General features: G+C 50.8%; 1 protein-coding gene across 2 annotated transcripts in view; it reads right to left on the bottom strand.

The window, feature by feature from the left end:
* Positions 1-13,212, bottom strand: part of LIMK1 (LIM domain kinase 1) — a 33,546-nt gene extending 20,334 nt beyond the window's left edge. Inside the window, exons 1-2 of one of the 2 annotated variants that reach the window (XM_048519587.1) lie at positions 13,022-13,212; positions 10,992-11,088 (exon numbers count right to left, since the gene is read on the bottom strand). In XM_048519587.1, the coding sequence (XP_048375544.1) occupies positions 10,992-11,088; positions 13,022-13,079 (155 nt within the window). In that variant the 5' untranslated portion in view covers positions 13,080-13,212. Of the gene's footprint in view, positions 1-7,865; positions 8,104-10,991; positions 11,089-13,021 lie in introns of those variants that run through there. The other variant, XM_048519588.1, reaches the window with a different exon arrangement.
* Positions 13,213-17,783: the final 4,571 nt, after the last annotated feature.

Genomic DNA, 17,783 nt, shown 5'->3' with positions numbered 1-17,783 from the left:
AAAGCAGAGGGGAAAATATTTAAATTCATAGATAGAGCATACAGATGCACCCTGAGCTTATTCTGGCTTTGGGCCTCACTCCCCTGCTCCAAAGGTAAAATGGGGTTGGGATGGAAGTTTCCAGAGTGCATTCATAGAAATAGAAGAAGAAGAAGAAGAAGAAGAAGAAGAAGAAGAAGAAGAAGAAGAAGAAGTAGAAGAAGAAGAAGAAGAAGAAGAAGAAGAAGAAGAAGAAGAAGAAGAGGAGGAGGAGGAGGAGGAGGAGGAGGAGGAGGAGGAGGAGGAGGAGGAGGAGGAGGAGGAGTTTGGATTTATATAAGAACATAAGAAAGGGCCTGCTGGAACAGACCAGAGTCCATCTAGTACAGCACTCTGCTACTCGCAGTGGCCCACCAGATGCCTTTCTCTCCTGTAAGGAGACTCAAAGGGGCTTACAATCTCCTTTCCCTTCCTCCCGCACAACAAACACCCTGTGAGGTGGGTGGGGCTGAGAGAGCTCCACAGAGCTGTGACTAGCCCAAGGTCACCCAGCTGGCATGTGTCGGAGTGCACAAGCTAATCTAGTTCCCCAGATAAGCCTCCACAGCTCAAGTGGCTGAGCGGGGACGGTTCTCCAGATTAGAGTGCACCTGCTGTTAACCACTATGCCACTGCTGCTCTCAGAGCATAACAGAATATAAGTGTATGAGGGTGTAAATCTGAGAATCCCCTGGAGATAGCAGTAGTGAACCAAAGTTACTCAGAAACACCAGGGAATGCACTCTGCACATGCTTCTGGGTCAGTGTTTCACATTTTCCCTGATGTAGCGGTAAAACTCATGAGCCCCTTGTTCGAACTAAGCAACCCTGCGATGAGTGGATCAAAATTTTAAATGGATTCTTCCCCCACGCTCCGGCCACTGCAGTGAAAGATCAACCCCAAATCCTGTCGTTTCCCCATTGAAGATTTAAGATAGTCAACCCATTGAAGATTTAAGATAGTCGATTAATCCTCTGCCTTTTCATCTGCAGTCAGTCCGTTATATATTCAACGGACTGTTTGTATTAGTGAAAACCGCAACTCAGGAACATTTGAAAGATAGATTTTTGAAGGCAGATTTGGATGGAAGTGGAAAGTAAGTTAGAGTTTAATAAACAAGAGCTCCTTGGGAAAAGGAAAGACCGGCTGGGATATCTCCCTGTCCCTTCTAAACAGCAGTGACTCACCAGAACCAAAATAGCCTCAACATTTAAGCAAGACTTTGTCTCCACCTTGTAAACCAACAGATCCAGATCAGCCTCCATACATGAATCTCCTGGAGTTCAAGTAGATTCATCTGCCCATGAAACCCAGGGGCTCGGGCCCTTCGCACAGCCAAAATCCAAGGCTTCCCAAAATCCACAGCTCTGCAAGTTCGGAGCCTCAGGATCCCCAAATGCAAAGTGCCGTTTCCTTTTCAGGGTGTCTTATTATCCAGCCCAAATATTGGCCGTGTTTTGTTTTGAAGCCTTGTGTGGGCTGCCAGCGCAGCTCCTGAACAGGATAGCTCCAGCTCAGGTGTCTTGTCTGCTTTTGACAAAAGGGCCGCATGCGAAGATTTGCTTCCTCGCAGCATTCCTTGTTGACCTTGAACGCTCTGCTTACACCTTGGTGTCAAATAGCACATCCCAACCACCTTTCAACTGCAGTTTCCCAGAAGTTGCAATAGCTTAGTGGAAATAATGGGGCTCCCCTAGAACTCTTGCTTGGAACACCAGAGGTGAATCAGGGCCCCTTCCGCACATGCAGAATAATGCACGTTCAATCCATTTTCAATCCACTTTGCAGCTGGATTGCACCATGTGAAATAGCAAGATCCACTTGCAAACAATTGTGAAGAAGTAGGGTGTTGTGTGGTTTTCAGGCTGTGAAAGTGGATTCAAAGTGGATTATTCTCCATGTGTGATGGCAGTGGGGGATTTTCTGACTCAGAAGCCTAAAGCCAGCCGTAACCTGTGGGTTCACGGTCACCCAAAGTCAAATAACTTGTGGGTGATTCATTGAGAGATGTCGTAGTTTTGTTATTGATTGCCAGATGGTGTGACAACTGAAGGCTGTGGCAAGCTATTGGAGTCAAATCAATTGTTCGCCCATTTCCTTGCCCCCTATCCCTTGTTCTGTGTTAGGTGCCACTCTAACAAACTCTGTGTTTTATAGTGGAGTGTTGATACTGTATGCTGTTGTGATGCCTGGGCTCTGTTGGTGGGTCTTCAGTCTGGTCTGTGGAGAGGTGTATGGGAATAGCACTTTTGATGAGTCCATTTGGACTAAACTATTGATAAGACTCTGAATGGTTGTTGTATTTATCTGTCTTTTATGGACAATCGTTTTATTGTATTTTGGAATGCCAATAAAGGCTTGTCTGTCTGTCTAAAGCCAGCCTAGCTTCTGTCCAGCCATATGGAATGGATAGACGTGTGTGCAGTGGGAGAGACAGGCTGCATTAGATGCCAAAGAGAAACAACCGGGTAGATTCGGATCTTCTTGGACTCTGGGGATGATGCTGGCATAGGCCTTATCATTAGCAGCCAGAACTATGCTTCCTTGCAGCTTCTCATTTGGGAGGAGTGGGGCCCTGGCTCAGTGGGACAGCGTCTGCTTGGTAGACAGAGAAGGTTCCAGTTTTGGTCCCTAACTAAGCCAACCGAATCGATTTGGTGATAGATGAAGGGAAAGATCATTCAAAGTGAACAACACTGCCCTTGACCCCTTCCGCACATGCAGAATAACGCACTTTCAATCCACTTCCAATGTACTTTGAAGCTGAATTTTACTGTGCGGAATAGCAAAATCCATTTTCAAACAATTGCGAAAGTGGATTGAAAGTGCATTATTCTGCATGTGCGGAAGGGGCCCTTGACAGACCAGAGTTCTTACTCAGCATAAAGCAGTGTCAAGTGCTGGATTTTAATTTTTTTGTTTACCTTATCTATAGTCTGTCTGCCTTGGCTGGGGCTTAAGGTGGACTAGGCAGAACAAGTCAGTGCAATCGACAGGGGAGGCCGGAGCAATTGGGTTTTGACTTGAAGAAATCTGGATTTCACAAGAGGCGAAGCAAAGCAGGAGTTATTAACAGGACATACTAAAACGAAGGCAAAAGCTTTCTAGCAGGAACCTATTTACAGCAACAGACAGCGCCAACTATACCCAGTGGTATAGTCTACAGTTGCTAACCCTTTCCCCCAAGCATCTTTCTGAACCATATTGTTACAGCCCAGCCTATTTCCTGTGCAAAAAAACCCTCTCTTGGATTGTTCAGTTTTGCACAGTTAGGAGAAAGCCGGGGGGTGGGGGGTGGGTGGAAAGGGACCCTTCATTTGTAGGAGGAAGGAATCAGCTCCCAAGGCAGCTTAAAAAAATGGATGGAGGCTTGCCTTGCTTTTCATCGGGCAGTTTGGATCTCTTGCTTGGGTTACTCTGGGGGAAATCCCTGCCAGCCATCTTAGCAACCCAAAGCCAGTTTGACTGTCCTCATTTCCTTGGGAAAACTTTCTCAAAAATTCTGCAGAGGAAGGAGGAGACAGCTGTGTCTTTCTAAACAGCCGAGGGCGGGGGGGGGGGGGCTTCTGATTCACCACAATGCAGTGGTGTGGCTTATTTCCATTTCCTCCGTCAGGCAGGTATTGGGGGAGGGGGGAGAATCAGCCACATTTTCCATTGTCTGGAGCCTGCCTCCTCCCTCCCTCCCTCCCTCCCTCCTGCATGCTGGCTGGCCAAGTGATAAGGGAGCCCAGAAGAAGGGAAGGAGTCAGCCCACTTGAAGCTGCTCTGCGTGAAGGTATTCGAGGTGACTCAGCCTGCACCACTGGCTTCCTCAGCCTCTTGTGTGGCAAAGGATTTGCATTGCAGGAACCTGCCTGGGACCCTGACTGCTGCGCACGCACACACACACACACACGCACACACACACACAGACAAACACACACACACCAGCACCACAGCTTGTGCCAAAGGCGATATTGTGCATTACAGAGGAGGGGGATTTTTTTTGCAATTCACCCTCACACTCGAGCCTCATTGAAGGACCAGTGTGAGCTGCAGTTTTAAACAGAGAGTGCAAATGATAAATATTTTAAGGAATATTAAAGGATGTGCGCGGCAGGCACCCGGGCTGACCTCTGGAGCATCCTGCTTTGTTGTGCAGGGGACATGCTTTCAGAGGCAGGAAAGCCACGGTGGGACAAATGTGGGTTCCTGCTTGCCCTCCCCCAACTTGCAAGGGCCAAAGTCCCCCCTCCCTCCTCCTTCTTAACAGAGAGGAGGAGGCAGGCTGGGCTTGGAGAGGAGCTGGGCGCCAGATGTGCCAGAGATGTCCAGCCCAGCCCCTCGGCATTTTATTACGCCGTATTCCCCCCTCTTTGGAGCTGGGAGGGGAATACCAAGCAGTGATGACATCATCCAGGGGCCACCCCATTACATCACCCTTGCGGAACTTCCCTGCTCAAACTCTAGCGGGAGGGGAGCAGCCAATCAGGCAGAAGCCTGCGTTAACTCTTGCACTGCTGACCGCTTGGTGCGGGTCTCCAGCCTATGGCAGTCTCAAAAACAGAAGCTGTGACTAATCCCTGCACAGATTCAGGCAGGAAAGCCGCAACTGGGGAGATGAAAGGCTCCAAAATACTGGGCAGACTAGAATGTCAAAGTAGCTGCTTTATTTTGAGATCAATATGGTCTCCTTACATTGGCAGCCAGCAGGGCAAAGCTGCCTAAGCATGGAAGAGTGGGTCATGGGATCAGCAGACAAGGATGAGATCACAAGAGCTCTGCACCAGGACTTCTAGTGTAAAATCTAGCAGGGATCTCCACACTCTGGCCCTCCAGATGTTAATGGACTACGATTCCCATCAGCTCTGCCAATTGGTCATGCTGGAAGGGGCTGATGGGAATTATAGTCCATGAAAATCTGGAGGGCCATAAATTGGAGTCCCCTGATCTAAAGGCCGTGTAGCCAGATGTCTGAAGCAACGCACAAACAGGGTGAGATGGAGGTGGCCCATGATGCTGATTGTCCACAAGTATGCTGCCTTGGAACGTGGAGGTTCATGCACAGAAAGGCTCCCACTTTTCCCAGTTACCACTTGGGAAAGGCTCTGGGATGCCATATCCGGTATCACCCCAAACATCCTTAACTTCTTCATCTCTCTCTCCCTGTTTCTCACATGGGATCGAGCATCAGCAATCAAAACATGACATTTAGCTGACAGCTCCAATATGCTACATTTGCAGTCAACTCCTCTGCTTTCTCTCAGCAGAGCTACCAAAACAATGAGGCAAGGAACACCAGAACCACCATTTGGGGTCCAAACAACACCTGGCTGAGCAATCTGTCTTTATTCATTAATTTAATAAAACATTTATATCCCACCTTTTCTCTCAGTTCAAGTTTTTTTCAGCGTCAAGCCTGGCTAACTGCAGGAATACTTCTTATTTTTATGTATGTTGTGTCATTGATACTCCTCTTTCCTCCCAAAGGCATTTTACATCAGTCTCCCCACTGACATTTTATCCTCACAGCAGGTGAGGATAAAGGTTGGGCCCAGACTATGTGGCAGGTCCAAGTCGGCCAGCAAGTTTCACAGCAGCGTCGGAATTTGAACCTGGATCTCCAGCACTGTAACCACTGCACTAAGTTAGTTTTGCCCTGTCACTTTCCAGCCCTAGTAGACAGAAGAAGGAGCAGCAGTGGCGTAGGAGGTTAAGAGCTCGTGTATCTAATCTGGAGGAACCGGGTTTGATTTCCCACTCTGCCATTTGAGCTGTGGAGGCTTATCTGGGGAATTCAGATTAGCCTGTACACTCCCACACACGCCAGTTGGGTGACCTTGGGCTAGTCACAGCTTTCTGGAGCTCTCTCAGTCCCACCTACTTCACAGAGTTTTTGTTGTGAGGGGGGAAGGGCAAGGAGATTGTAAACCCCTTTGAGTCTCCTGCAGGAGAGAAAGGGGGGATATAAATCCAAACTCTTCTTCTTCTTCTTCCTCTCTCCAGATATGGAGGGAGTTCTGCTTGCTAAGATCCACATCCCATAACAAAAGACTATGCTGTTTGCCATTGCAATATCCTATGGCAGTGAGTTCCGCTGGTTAGTCACAGATTGTGCAAAGAAGAGGAATGCAGCAGTTCCCAAACATTCCTCAGAGATACAGGCGACTTACAAAAGAAGTTGGTTTCAGATTTTTCCTCCTTAACACCCATCTTCCCCAAAGCCTGGGGATTAATCCCTTTGTCCCATCCCCAATGGAAGTGGTGCGGAAATCCCCAAAACATTTGCTCCGTGCTGCCCCTCACTCTTCCCTTTCTGGGGACAAGGACTCTTCCGGTCTGTCCCATGGCCAAAATGTAGCACGTATGCCTTTGGGACAAGAACCTGTCTTTGGGGTTTTTAGCTGAAGTTCCTCTTTACATCGAAAGTATAACAACCCTACAAGAGCTGCCAAGCCGCAGAGCTCCATCAAATGGTTTAAATAGCGTTTCTGGCACTGGCGAGAAAGGACAACGAAGGGTGAACCACACTTGCATATGTAAGCGGGTCTCTGCTGTCAGACTGGCAAGGTAATCATAAATTAAAGAACTCCGGATTTGCTGCCAACAGAAAGCTTCCAGGGAAGAGAAGGCCAGAAGTTCTCTGTGGCAGGAAACAGGCAAAGAGTTTTAGAAGGGAACTGGAAACGGTTTCGCTTCCCGTTTCACGTTCAGCCACCTTTTCGCTTTGAGTCAAGCAGGTCCCACAGGTTTTCAAAACAACCAATACCTAACAAACATCTTCAGAGACATTGTTAAATGTACTTTTTTTAACACTTATTTTTTTACAACATGAACGTCTACAAATTCTGAAGTGGTTTCAGAAGAGTTTGGAGGCTGCAGGGGCAAAAAAGGTGATTTGGCAGAGACGTGACTGTCTATGGTGTGCACGTTCACCTTATGATAATCTCTGGTCAAACAGGTTTTATAGTTGTTGTTTTTTTGCAAAACCCACCAAACCTACTGAGGGAAAAGGCAATAAAGAGATATATGTCTACATCCCAGTCAACAACCTCTCTCTCACAACGGTTTTGTTATCAGGCATGTCAGGCCCAAGATAACAGACTTGGGCTCTGCAGGGAATTGGGACAACACTGGGAGGGAGGCTGGTTTGATACCCCTACCCCTGTCATATGTGGTGTAGGAGGTTAAGAGCTGGTGTATCTAATCTGGAGGAACCGGGTTTGATTCCCCGCTCTGCCGCCTGAGCTGTGGAGGCTTATCTGGGGAATTCAGATTAGCCTGTACACTCCCACACGCACCAGCTGGGTGACCTTGGGCTAGTCACAGCTTCTCAGAGCTCTCTCAGCCCCACTCACCTCACAGGGTGTTTGTTGTGAGGGGGGAAGGGCAAGGAGATTGTAAGCCCCTTTGAGTCTCCTGCAGGAGGATGCAGGAGAGAAAGGGGGGATAGAAATCCAAACTCCTCCTCCTCTTCTTCTTCTTCTTCTTCTTCTTCTTCTTCTTCTTCTTCTTCTTCTTCTTCTTCTTCTTCTTCTTCTTCTTCTTCTTCTTCTTCTTCTTCTTCTTCATATTTCCACAGCCTACAGCTGACACTTCCCCTCTCACCACTCCAATTAACAGACACCCTCCCCAAGAGCCTCCAGGCCCAGAGGCAGTATACCACCAAATACTGATAGCAAGCCAGGCAAGGCTATCTTCTGCCCCAATCATCAAGTTCCCATTGGGGCGTCCACTAGAAACAGGATGCTGAACCCACACTGGGCTGATCCCCGTGGGGCACTTCTCTCGGTAATCCCCAGCCCTGAGGATAATCAGGGAACTGGATTTCTCCAGGGCTGTATACTTTCTGACAGAGACTTACTTGGCCCCTGCGAAGGGGAAAGGGCTACTCCGGATCACCGTGGTCAGCTTCTTGGCCGGGATCCCTTCTTTGCCAACTGCCCGCTGGCCTCCCCGAATGCAGGGCCTGCGGCACAATCTCCTTGACCTCACCATGGTGGGTCCGGGCCCGGAGCATATCTCCAAGGACTCCAGCTCTTTCCTCTAACTCACAGCACCGAGAGACGAATGGCCCGAGAGAGAACCAGACCAGCCTTTCCTGTTGGCTGTTCGCTTTGCTCTGAGCCTCAGGCTTCCGCCAGCGTCCCCAACCCCCAGGCAGGAAGCAGTTCCGTAATTACAGCAGAACACACAGCACTTCCTCTGTGACCATCTCTGCACACCATTGGCCCTGGCTAGCTTTGTCCTCTGGGTCTGCGCAGAGCTCAGCGAGAGCAGCTTTCACAATGGACGGGCCAGAGAGCGCATCCTTCCATTGCCGAGAGCACGGGTGTCCCCTTTTGAGCCGGCACGCGCTCCCCGAGGCTTCCCCACCCCTGTCCCAGATCAAGCGTGCAATTTCAGCCCCCGGACACTGAAGCGCAACCATTTCATTGTCAAATCATAAGCACATCGCAGGCAGCACAGCTAGGATGTCCGCCACAGCACTGCAGACGCACCAGCGTGCCTCTGCTGTCGGTGTCACACGAGCCGGCCCCTTCTCTGTCCACTTAGTGTGGGCGAGAGACAACAGAGACAGAGAGAAAGCTCATGGCCCAAACAATCAGGGCCAGGCCTTCCGAGGCAGCTCCGTGCCGGACGTGCAAAGACAATCTGGCTGCGAGGAAGCAAGATCTCCCTGCTCTTCAAATTAGCTCCACCATTGTTTATAATCCCAGCACCAAAGTGCATGTGCGTGTGGGGGGACACAGCATAATAAAAAAACCGCAGGTGCTGCAGCAAGCATCTCCAGGGCGTCTGGCACAGGCCTGCATTCCCAGCTGAGCAGCAAGTTCCAGGTGGCTTGAGCAATTGAGCCAAGCCGGAGGCTTTCCAACGTCCCCAGGAGCTTCTGGCTCGGCTTCCTTGCACAAGTCACCCGGAACCGATGTGCGTTATGGTAAACTATCGCACTGTAGCTCTTAAAATATTTTTTGGAGGCATTTGAGGAACGACTAGCCACAAACACTATTTCGTTTAAGATACTGCAGCTTCTCCTCTGCAGAAATGGAGGGCACACCAAAACCAAATTAACAAGCAGGCTCTAACCATCTCCATTTACTTTTGGAATCATAGAATTGGAAGAAACCCCAAGAGTCATCAAGTCCAACCCCCAGCAATACAAGAACACACAATCAAAGCACTCCTGACAGATGGCCATCCAGCCTCTCTTAAAAAACCTCCAAAGAAGGAGCCTCCACCACACTCCGAGGTAGTGCATTCCACTGTCGAACAGCCCTGACTGTCAGGAAGTTTTTCCTGATGTTTAGGAGGCATCTCTTTTCCTTCACCTTGAACCCATTACTCCTGGTCTCTGGAGCAGCAGAAAACAAGCTTGCTCCCTCACCAACATGACATCCCTTCAAATATCTAAACATGGTTATCATGTCACCTCTTCACCTTCTCTTCACCAAACCAAACATACCCAGTTCCCTAAGTCTCTCCTCTTAGGGCGTGGATTCCAGACCTTTTACCATTTTGGTTGCCCTCCTCTGGATCCATTCCAGCTTTTGCACTGACTGGTGACAGTTCAAGATACTGTTGGTTTTCACGGCTGGAATTAACTATTTTGCATTTTCCGAGCTGTGCGGCCATGGTCTGATAGTTTTTGCTCCTCAGTTTCACCTGCACAGACGCCAGTACAATGTTAGGAGCCAAAACTATCAGACCACGATCACAAAAACCACAACAGCCAGTTGGTTACAGTCCACTTTTAAATTTACATTTGCTCTGGTTGGTTTACTTGGAAGGGTGAAATTCTGCTTTGGGCCATGCAGTAGGGTCTATCTGCAACCAGATCCCATTGTGATTTTTAAGACCAGTATGGTTTGAGTTTCTCATGGGAGGCTGCTGGCATTCGAAAATGACATTGAGGATGTTTGCTTTAGATGGAAGCTTTACGGGGTGTAAGTACGGCAGCCAATTCAGGTTTGAGAAATTCCTAGTAAGATCCAGGGACAGATCTGGCGAGATTCATACAGGTGCCTTTCGCCCAAAACACCATGTGACGTGAAGCCACAGCTCACCTGTGTGTGCCACCTTCCCTCTCCACTTTCACACCAATGCTAAATCAGCTGTGCTGCAAACGTGTCCAGAAATTTCAGACACAGTCAGCAGTACCCATGGGGGCAGCCTGAAAGAGCCCCCACCACTTCTCCCTGTTTAAAACAAGTGTCAAAAATCCAGTGGCTTACGACAAGATGAGGGGGGAAAGCCAGCTGTGAAACAGTGCCTGTTGGCTCATGCCAGCAATGTCACCAATACAGTTTCCTCTTCCAAAGTCTGGACAAAGTTGCCCACTGTTCTTTTAAAAGACAGAGTCCTTTCAAAAGCAAGTAAACTTGATGTACAAAGTATGGCCCATGTGCGTTTTAACAGATCAATCAGACTGTATGTCGGCAACATGAATTACAAACTCATCGCACTACTTTCTTTTACAAACTCACTGTTTTACAAACTCAATGTACTACACTGACCCAGTGGTACGGAACCCACGGTGCCCACTTTTAAACCACCGTGTCCATCTTTACACCAGCAGGACTCAGAATAAAGACCTTTATTCTAAACACACACACAAAAAGGATTAGAAGAGTGCATGGCAGAGGGTATATTTCTTGGCAGCTAGGAAACATGAGAGGCAAATGGAACCTCCACATTCAGAGACAGTGTATCTCTGATTACTTGGCACTGGGGAGGCAACACAAATGGTTTGTATCCTTTTAATATCCTTTATAGAGGCACCTGGCCAGCCACTGCGGGAAACAGGATTCTGAGAGGATGGATCCTGGGTTTGCCCCACGCAGACTCTTCAGATGATCTTTTGTGACTCTGCGCTACTTTGATAATTCTAACTATAGAACAAGGAAGAGAGCGCTGTGCTATCTGGCTCCATACACCAGCCAAGCCTCAGGTACCCTCCAACCTCCCAGCCATTCCCCAAATTCCCTACCTGAAGCAGTCGGAGTGCCAGTCGGCATTCAAGGCCTGCAAGTATTGTCCGTCGTAGATGCTGTTACTGCAACTGGCACATATTGGCAGGTCACTTGCTGTGGGGGGGGGGGGACGACAAAAAAGACGTGGGGGTGTCAACGCCAGCTCTACTCAGGCAGCTGAGTCAGCAAGATCTCTATAACCACAAACCTGGGAGCAAATTCCCAGGAATCAAGATTTTTGGGGGGTGTTTTCGACTATCTGCTACACCCTGCTGCCTCTCCTGGGTTGCTCTTTCTTTCAATCAGCGCTCAGAAGTTTTCTAATAGGACAGAAGGGGGTATGACTCTATAAATGTGCATGTCAATTTCCGCTTCCCCTGTCAATAATCTCACTTGTTGTTCACACAAAGCCAGGGTGGAACAGCGGGGGGGGGGAGGGGGGTACGCCTCCCCTGTGGAGAGGAAATTAGAACACCCACCCTGCCAGAGGGAACAGCTGCCCCAGCCAGTCAAGGGTGCCTGGAGGCCAGGAATACCAAGTTCCCTTTCCCCATAGTTGGTGGTAATGGATCAATTCTTGCTTTATATAATAAAACAAGCTGTCCCTAAATTCACCTCCATTCACAGAGGAAACAAGGCAGGAAAACAAGGGGAAGAGCAGAGAATTAGAGCTGTTTACTAGGTTCCCTTGGAGTAGATGAACGAGCAGCAGCGAGGGTTTAAACCCCCAAACCAGTTTCAACCCTGGAATGCCAATTGTGACAGACCAACGCAATTCATTAACCCCACCAAACCTCGTCTTTGGGGATCTCAGACTGACCACCCGGCCCACTTGGATAGCAGGATCAAAAAGGATCAGAAACTTGAAATGATAGAGTCTGGGAGCGACTTAGGTCACCAAATATTTTTTCATGCTGACATTTCCACCAAGCTCCATTGATACAGGCTAGCCCAGGGGTGTCCAACTCTGGCCCTCCAGATGTTCACGGTCTACGATTCCCATCAGCCCATCAGCACCATGCTGGCAGAGGCTGATGGGAATCGTAGTCTGTGAACATCTGGAGGGCCAGAGTTGGACACCCCTGGGCTAGAGTATTGCAAACAAACACCTAAATGCTAAACCACTAAGAAATCTGCAAAACGGAGCAGGGAGCCCCAATGGAGCCCCTCTGACATCTCGCCCCTTCCTGGTTTTGTGTTTGTGCAAAGTGCCCTCAATTCACAGTCTTCCACAGAGGCAGTTTGCCATTGCCTTTCTCTGCACAGCAACGCTGGCATTCGCGGGGGGGGGGGTCCCCATCCAAATATTATCCAGGACTGACCCTGCTTGGCTTGCAAGACCGGGCCCATGCAGGTCTGGGCCTGTCTCGGTTCCTCCTTTGCACGGCCTCCCTCACGCCCAAAGAGAGCAGGAGGTGGGAACGAGGCAGCACCCTGGACAGCTCCCCATGGACGGAGCTCCTGCCTTTCCTCCGGGCTTTGGCGGGGCCGGCCGGGGGCGGCGAGAGGGCCAGGACCCCGCTGGCTGGCACAAGCGCCCGGGCTGCTGCGTGACTAGTCCCTGGTGAGGAAAGGCACTCTGCACGTGCTCGGGGAACACGCGCTCCTGTCTCGATTAGGGCGCTGGAAATAGAAGCTGGCGAGCCCGAGCCCCTTGAGGGGCGCAGGCGGGTCGAGGTGGGGGGCACGGCGAAGGCTCTGGCAACCGGAACCGAGGAAGAGGCGACTTATCCCCCTCCTTCCCTCCCTCCCTCCCGACGCGTCAAGGGCACCCGGGGAGGTCCCCCTCCGAAGTCCTCCGCGCGCCCGCGTGTGCAAGGCGTGCATTGCAGCAGACGCCGGCCGGGACAGTTCCTGGCGGTGCTCAAGGTCACACACGTGGGGGGGGGGGAGGCGAGGGGGGCGCTTGGATGGGGGGCAGTATAGTTCCACTCCCCCCCCCCCGGAACCAGATCAGATCGGAGATGAGGGGCAAGAAGGGGCAGCCGGCGGCGTGCGGCGGCGAGGGGGGGGGGGATAGGCAGGCAGGCGCCGGTTGGGGACCCACCTTCGTCCTCTCCCATGGGCTCGTCCCTCCAGGTGCAGCACAGCAGCATCAACCTCATGCAGCCGCCCCGCCTGGCCTCGTCGGGCAGCAGCAGCAGCAGCAGCAGCGTCCGCGGCGTCTCCTGGCGGGCTCGGCGGCGAAAGGGGCAGGGCTGCGCCGGCTGCGGACTCGCCCAGGCCGACTGCGCGGCAGCCCTGGGAAAATGGGGCGGGGGGAGCAGGAGGGAGGGAGGCGGGCCCGGCGCCGGCCCCCCCAGCCTGCAACGCCGGGCCGGGCGGGGGCAGCAGCGCCGAGCCCAGGCACGTAGCCCGCCCGCCTGCCTTGGGGCTCCCCCTAGCGGTCAGCCTCGGGATCGTTCCGTTCAAGGAGCAGCCCCCTCCCCTCGCCCACCTTGCAGCACGTGGAGGGCTTTGCTGGCTCAGGAAGGCCGGGTGATGGCTCGGATGCATCGGCTAAAGGCCTCTTCCGCACATGCAGAACAATGCACTTTCCTTTCAATCCACTTTCAATGCACTTTACAGCAGGATTTGACTGAGCGGAAGAGCAAAATCCACTTGCAAACAGTTGTGAAAATGAATTGAAAGTGCATTACTCTGCATGTGCGGAAGGAGCCTAAGTTCCTAAAGTCTGTTCTGCTCTTATAGCTGGTGGTACAGGAGGAGGACTTGCAGGCAGGCTACAATGCTCCATCCAGTGGCGTATCTGCCTAGGGACAAGGGGTAGCCCTTGTCCCCGGGCGCCACTCTTCTGGTCACGTGGGGGGCGCAAAATCGGCCCCCCACGTGACCAGGAAGTCCTGCTGTCTCGATGTTTTCACGTGCCTCAACCCCATCCGACTTCCTGCTGCCTCCAAGCGCCCTCAACCCCACCCTGGACTCCCCCCTCTCTTCAGAAGAGACTGCAGGCTGCCGACAGGGCAGGGAGTCTGGGGGGGGAGGTGGGCACCCTAGACCTTGCCCACGTCCATGGTGACATGGGCAGGGTTGAGGGCAGTGGGGGGAAGCCTGGGGGCATCAGGGGCGGAGCTAGGGTGGTGGGGGGCAGAGCCCGGGCGCCATTTGGCCCTGGTACGCTTCTGGCCCCATCTCTGGGACCAGGGAGAGTTCTTGCTTCTTTCGCTTGTACAAAGGAGAGGTAAACCCGCAACCGCTTCTGCTCCAGTGAATTTACAAGTTGCAGCTCTTTGTTCTTGAATAACATAATGAATTGTCCCTAAGCCACAGAAGGGAAAGTCTGACATTCGCATGAGTCCCCCTGTAGTTACACAGCAAAAACTACAGAGAATGGTTGCCAGAAGTCAGTGCTGTTTGCTCTCAGTTATGGTTCCACCAGTTTGTGGGACTCTGTACACTTTTTGGCCCTTTTCTGCCAGGTCTGGCCAATGTGGCCTGCTTTGCATCTTCGTGCAGTTGGTTGCTAGGCATGCAAATAGGTTTGAGAGGGATATATGGGTGGATTATTGGCTGCTGATGTCACGGAAGCACGGTGGGCTCTTTAGAAGACGTGAAGAAGAGCAATACCGTTCCGGAGGAGAGGGAGGCTTATAGTTTATTATGTACTGTCTTCATTTTCAGCTTGCAAACACATAAGTGCGGAGGAAGGAGGAAGAGAACAGGAAGGCGCTCAGAGGTGTTATGAATATATATAATTCACTGGCAAGGAGGCCTCCCTCTTGCGTGCCGCCCTCAAAAGCTTTGAATACAGAAATACATACCCCCACTTCGACCTCATATCCAAAAAGAGTCTGAACAGATTCTCCTCTGCTCTGACGTCTAGAGTTGAAATTCAGTGGGTTCTCATGCAACGTCTCTCTCCATACTTCCCGTTCCCTACAAGTGGCCCTGCCTGTGCCCAATGATTCTGAACTGGCCCCCGAAATTCTGCCCACTCTCCCTTACTGCCCTGAATCAGAGATGTATCTAGTAGCCCGGTTCAAAATCTCAGCCCCCCCACCCCCGTATAGGCCCTCTGCCACCACGACCAAACAACAGAAGGAGGAAGGGTGTGGAGTGCCCCCCACTTGACTAAATGGCCTCTGCCCCGGGACATTTGATTTGATCCCAAATGTCCCCCTGGGCGGTACGCCACTGCCCTGAATCCCCTGCCAGGAGTGTTTTGTGGCGCCACCACTTTCTCTCTCATCCATTCTTCCAGGTTGCTTAAAGGAGGAGTCCATTTGGCCTCATCCTCCACTGAAACACATCCGCTGAGCCTAGAAATGTCCCTCTATAACTGTGTTGTATGGGGGCCATCAAGTCACAGCTGACTTATGACAACGACGACCCTGCAGGGTTTTCAAGGCAAGAGACATCGAGAGGTGTTTTGCCATCCAAATTCTAACCAGGGCCGATCCTGCTTAGCTTTTAAGTCTTGAATGCTCAGCCTAGCCTGGGGCTAACCAGGCCACTCCGCATTAGCCAAATCAAACAGGTGTTAGGTGACACCTTAAAGAGGGCATAGTGGCAGGTGCTGACTCCCCCCATTATGCTTAACTCTCCCACCCTCTTCTCTTCTTTAATGCCCCTTTCCTAGCTGTCCTCTCATTGTTGACCTTCAGATTGTTCAGATATTTAGGTTGGGAGCTAGTCCTTCTGGTCCACCATCAAGGACATCTTTATGTTTCTTTCAAATGAGCTCACAGAACATACATCATCCCCACTGCCCAGGGCCAGAGCGAGGGGGAACTGCGCCCGGGGCACATGTTAGCCCACCACCCACCAACCCCCCAGCCGCCACACACCCTCAGACCCCCGACACGCCCCTGCCCCGACACGCGCCTAGTGCATCACGCTCCCCCCTGTCCCCTTGGTGCTACACCACTGCCCCATGTTAACCTGACAACAACCCTGTGAAGTAGGTCAGGCTGAATCAGAGAGGGGGTGGCCTAAGGACACCCAAAAAAGCTTTCATGACAGTGTGAGGCTCTGAACCCAGGTTTCCCAGATTCTAGTCCAACATACTCTTTGTTATGAATCTCTAAAGCTCCAGACTCACCCAATCTCACCAGATCTCAGAAGCTAAGCAGGGTCGAACCTGGCAAGTATTTGGATGGGAGATCTTTAAGGAATACCAGGATTGTGATGGGGAGGCAGGCAATGGTAACCCACCTTTGAATGTCTCTTGCCTTGAAAATCCCCAGCAGCAGTCACCATAATTCAGATGTGACTTGAAAGCAAAGAAAAAGTTGCACTGGTTCAGGGCGGGGAATATCAGTCTCCAGGGGAGAACAATACCCCTTTCAAAGGACACTGTGTCTCTCCTCCAGGGTGTGTGGAAGCAACAATCACAGGTCATGTGTGATAGGTGTGTGACTACGTAGACGAGCCAAAACATAGGAGCATCTACACTGTAAAACAGGGCTCTCCAACTCTAGCTCTCCAGATATTCATGGACAATTCCCACCAGCTGGCAGAGACTGATGGGAATTGTAGTCCGTAAACATCTGGAGGGCCAGAATTGAACACACCTGTTGTAAAACATGCTCAGTCACCTCACCAGCATGGTGTAGTCGTTAACAGCAGGTGGATTCTAATCTGGAGAACAGGGTTTGATTCCCCACTCCACCTGAGTGACGGAGGCTTATCTGGTGAACCAAATGTGTTTCTGCACTCCAACATCCCTGCTGGGTGACCTTGGGCTAGTCACAGTTCTTTGGAGCTCTCTCAGCCCCACCTACCTCATAAGATGTCTGTTGTGGGGAAAGGAAGGGAAAGGAGCTTGTAAGCCACCTTGCGTCTCCTTACAAGAGAGAAAAGTGGGATATAAATCCAATGTCACCGTCTCCTTCTTCACCTACAATGGAGACTTTGGATTCTTGAATTTACACTCCCCGCTTCTATTTTTTTCTAAACCATTCAGTTTTCTAAGCAGCGTTATTGTCCAAGAGCTGAGCAGGCCGAGGTCAAAGTGGAAGGCTTCCTTGGGCATCTCTGCACCTTTGCTGGCTGCTTACGGTGCCAGAAAGCTGGAACTGTCAGGCAAAGTGCTTCGCTTTGCTGAGGCCAGGGCTACCCTTGGGCATCCTTGAGCTGCTATCTCGTTATGTTGCTATCTATGTTGTCAAATCGAGATTATCAGGGTTAAAACTGAGGCGCTAAGTATCACAGATCGGGGCTCTTGCAAATGGACCGGACAGTCACGTTGTTCAATATGTTCTGGTCGCTGAGCTGCTACTGGTCCGGAACTCACCTTACAGTGGTCTTTGATAGCACATAACAGGCCTTTCCCTGAAATACTGGTGTAGCACTAAGCTGAACGCAGTACCTGGGCTGTGAATTGGGAAGCTACTGGTTCAAATCTTCCCCTCTGCCCCAGACAAAATGGCCTTAGGTCCCTTCTGCACATGCAGAATAATGCACTTTCAAATCACTCCCACAATTGTTTGCACAGTAAAATCCAGCTGCAAAGTACATTGAAAGTGGATTGAAAGTGCATTATTCTGCATCTGTGGAAAAGGCCTTAGGAAAACCACTCCAGATGACAACCGTCACTGTCCTCAGCCATAGGCCTGGCGGAATAAGTTTTACACCCAGAGATATGTTGTGAAGGGGAAGAGAACGATATAAGTAGGGTATAAATGAAATAAATATTGGCAAGCAGTTCTCTTGCATTAAAATGAGACTGTACAGTTATCAGGGCAGAGGTTAACTTTAATTTTTAAAAAAACATGGAATTGTACTCTGCACATGCTCAGAGGCCCTTCAGGTTGCAGACCCGAATTTTCACACCTACACACCTTTTCCCAAGGAAACAAGAGGCGACA

This window comes from Sphaerodactylus townsendi, linkage group LG16 (genome assembly GCF_021028975.2).
Source record: "Sphaerodactylus townsendi isolate TG3544 linkage group LG16, MPM_Stown_v2.3, whole genome shotgun sequence".
Classification (NCBI taxonomy): Eukaryota; Metazoa; Chordata; class Lepidosauria; order Squamata; family Sphaerodactylidae; genus Sphaerodactylus; species Sphaerodactylus townsendi.
This window is presented reverse-complemented; position numbering and strand designations above follow the sequence as displayed.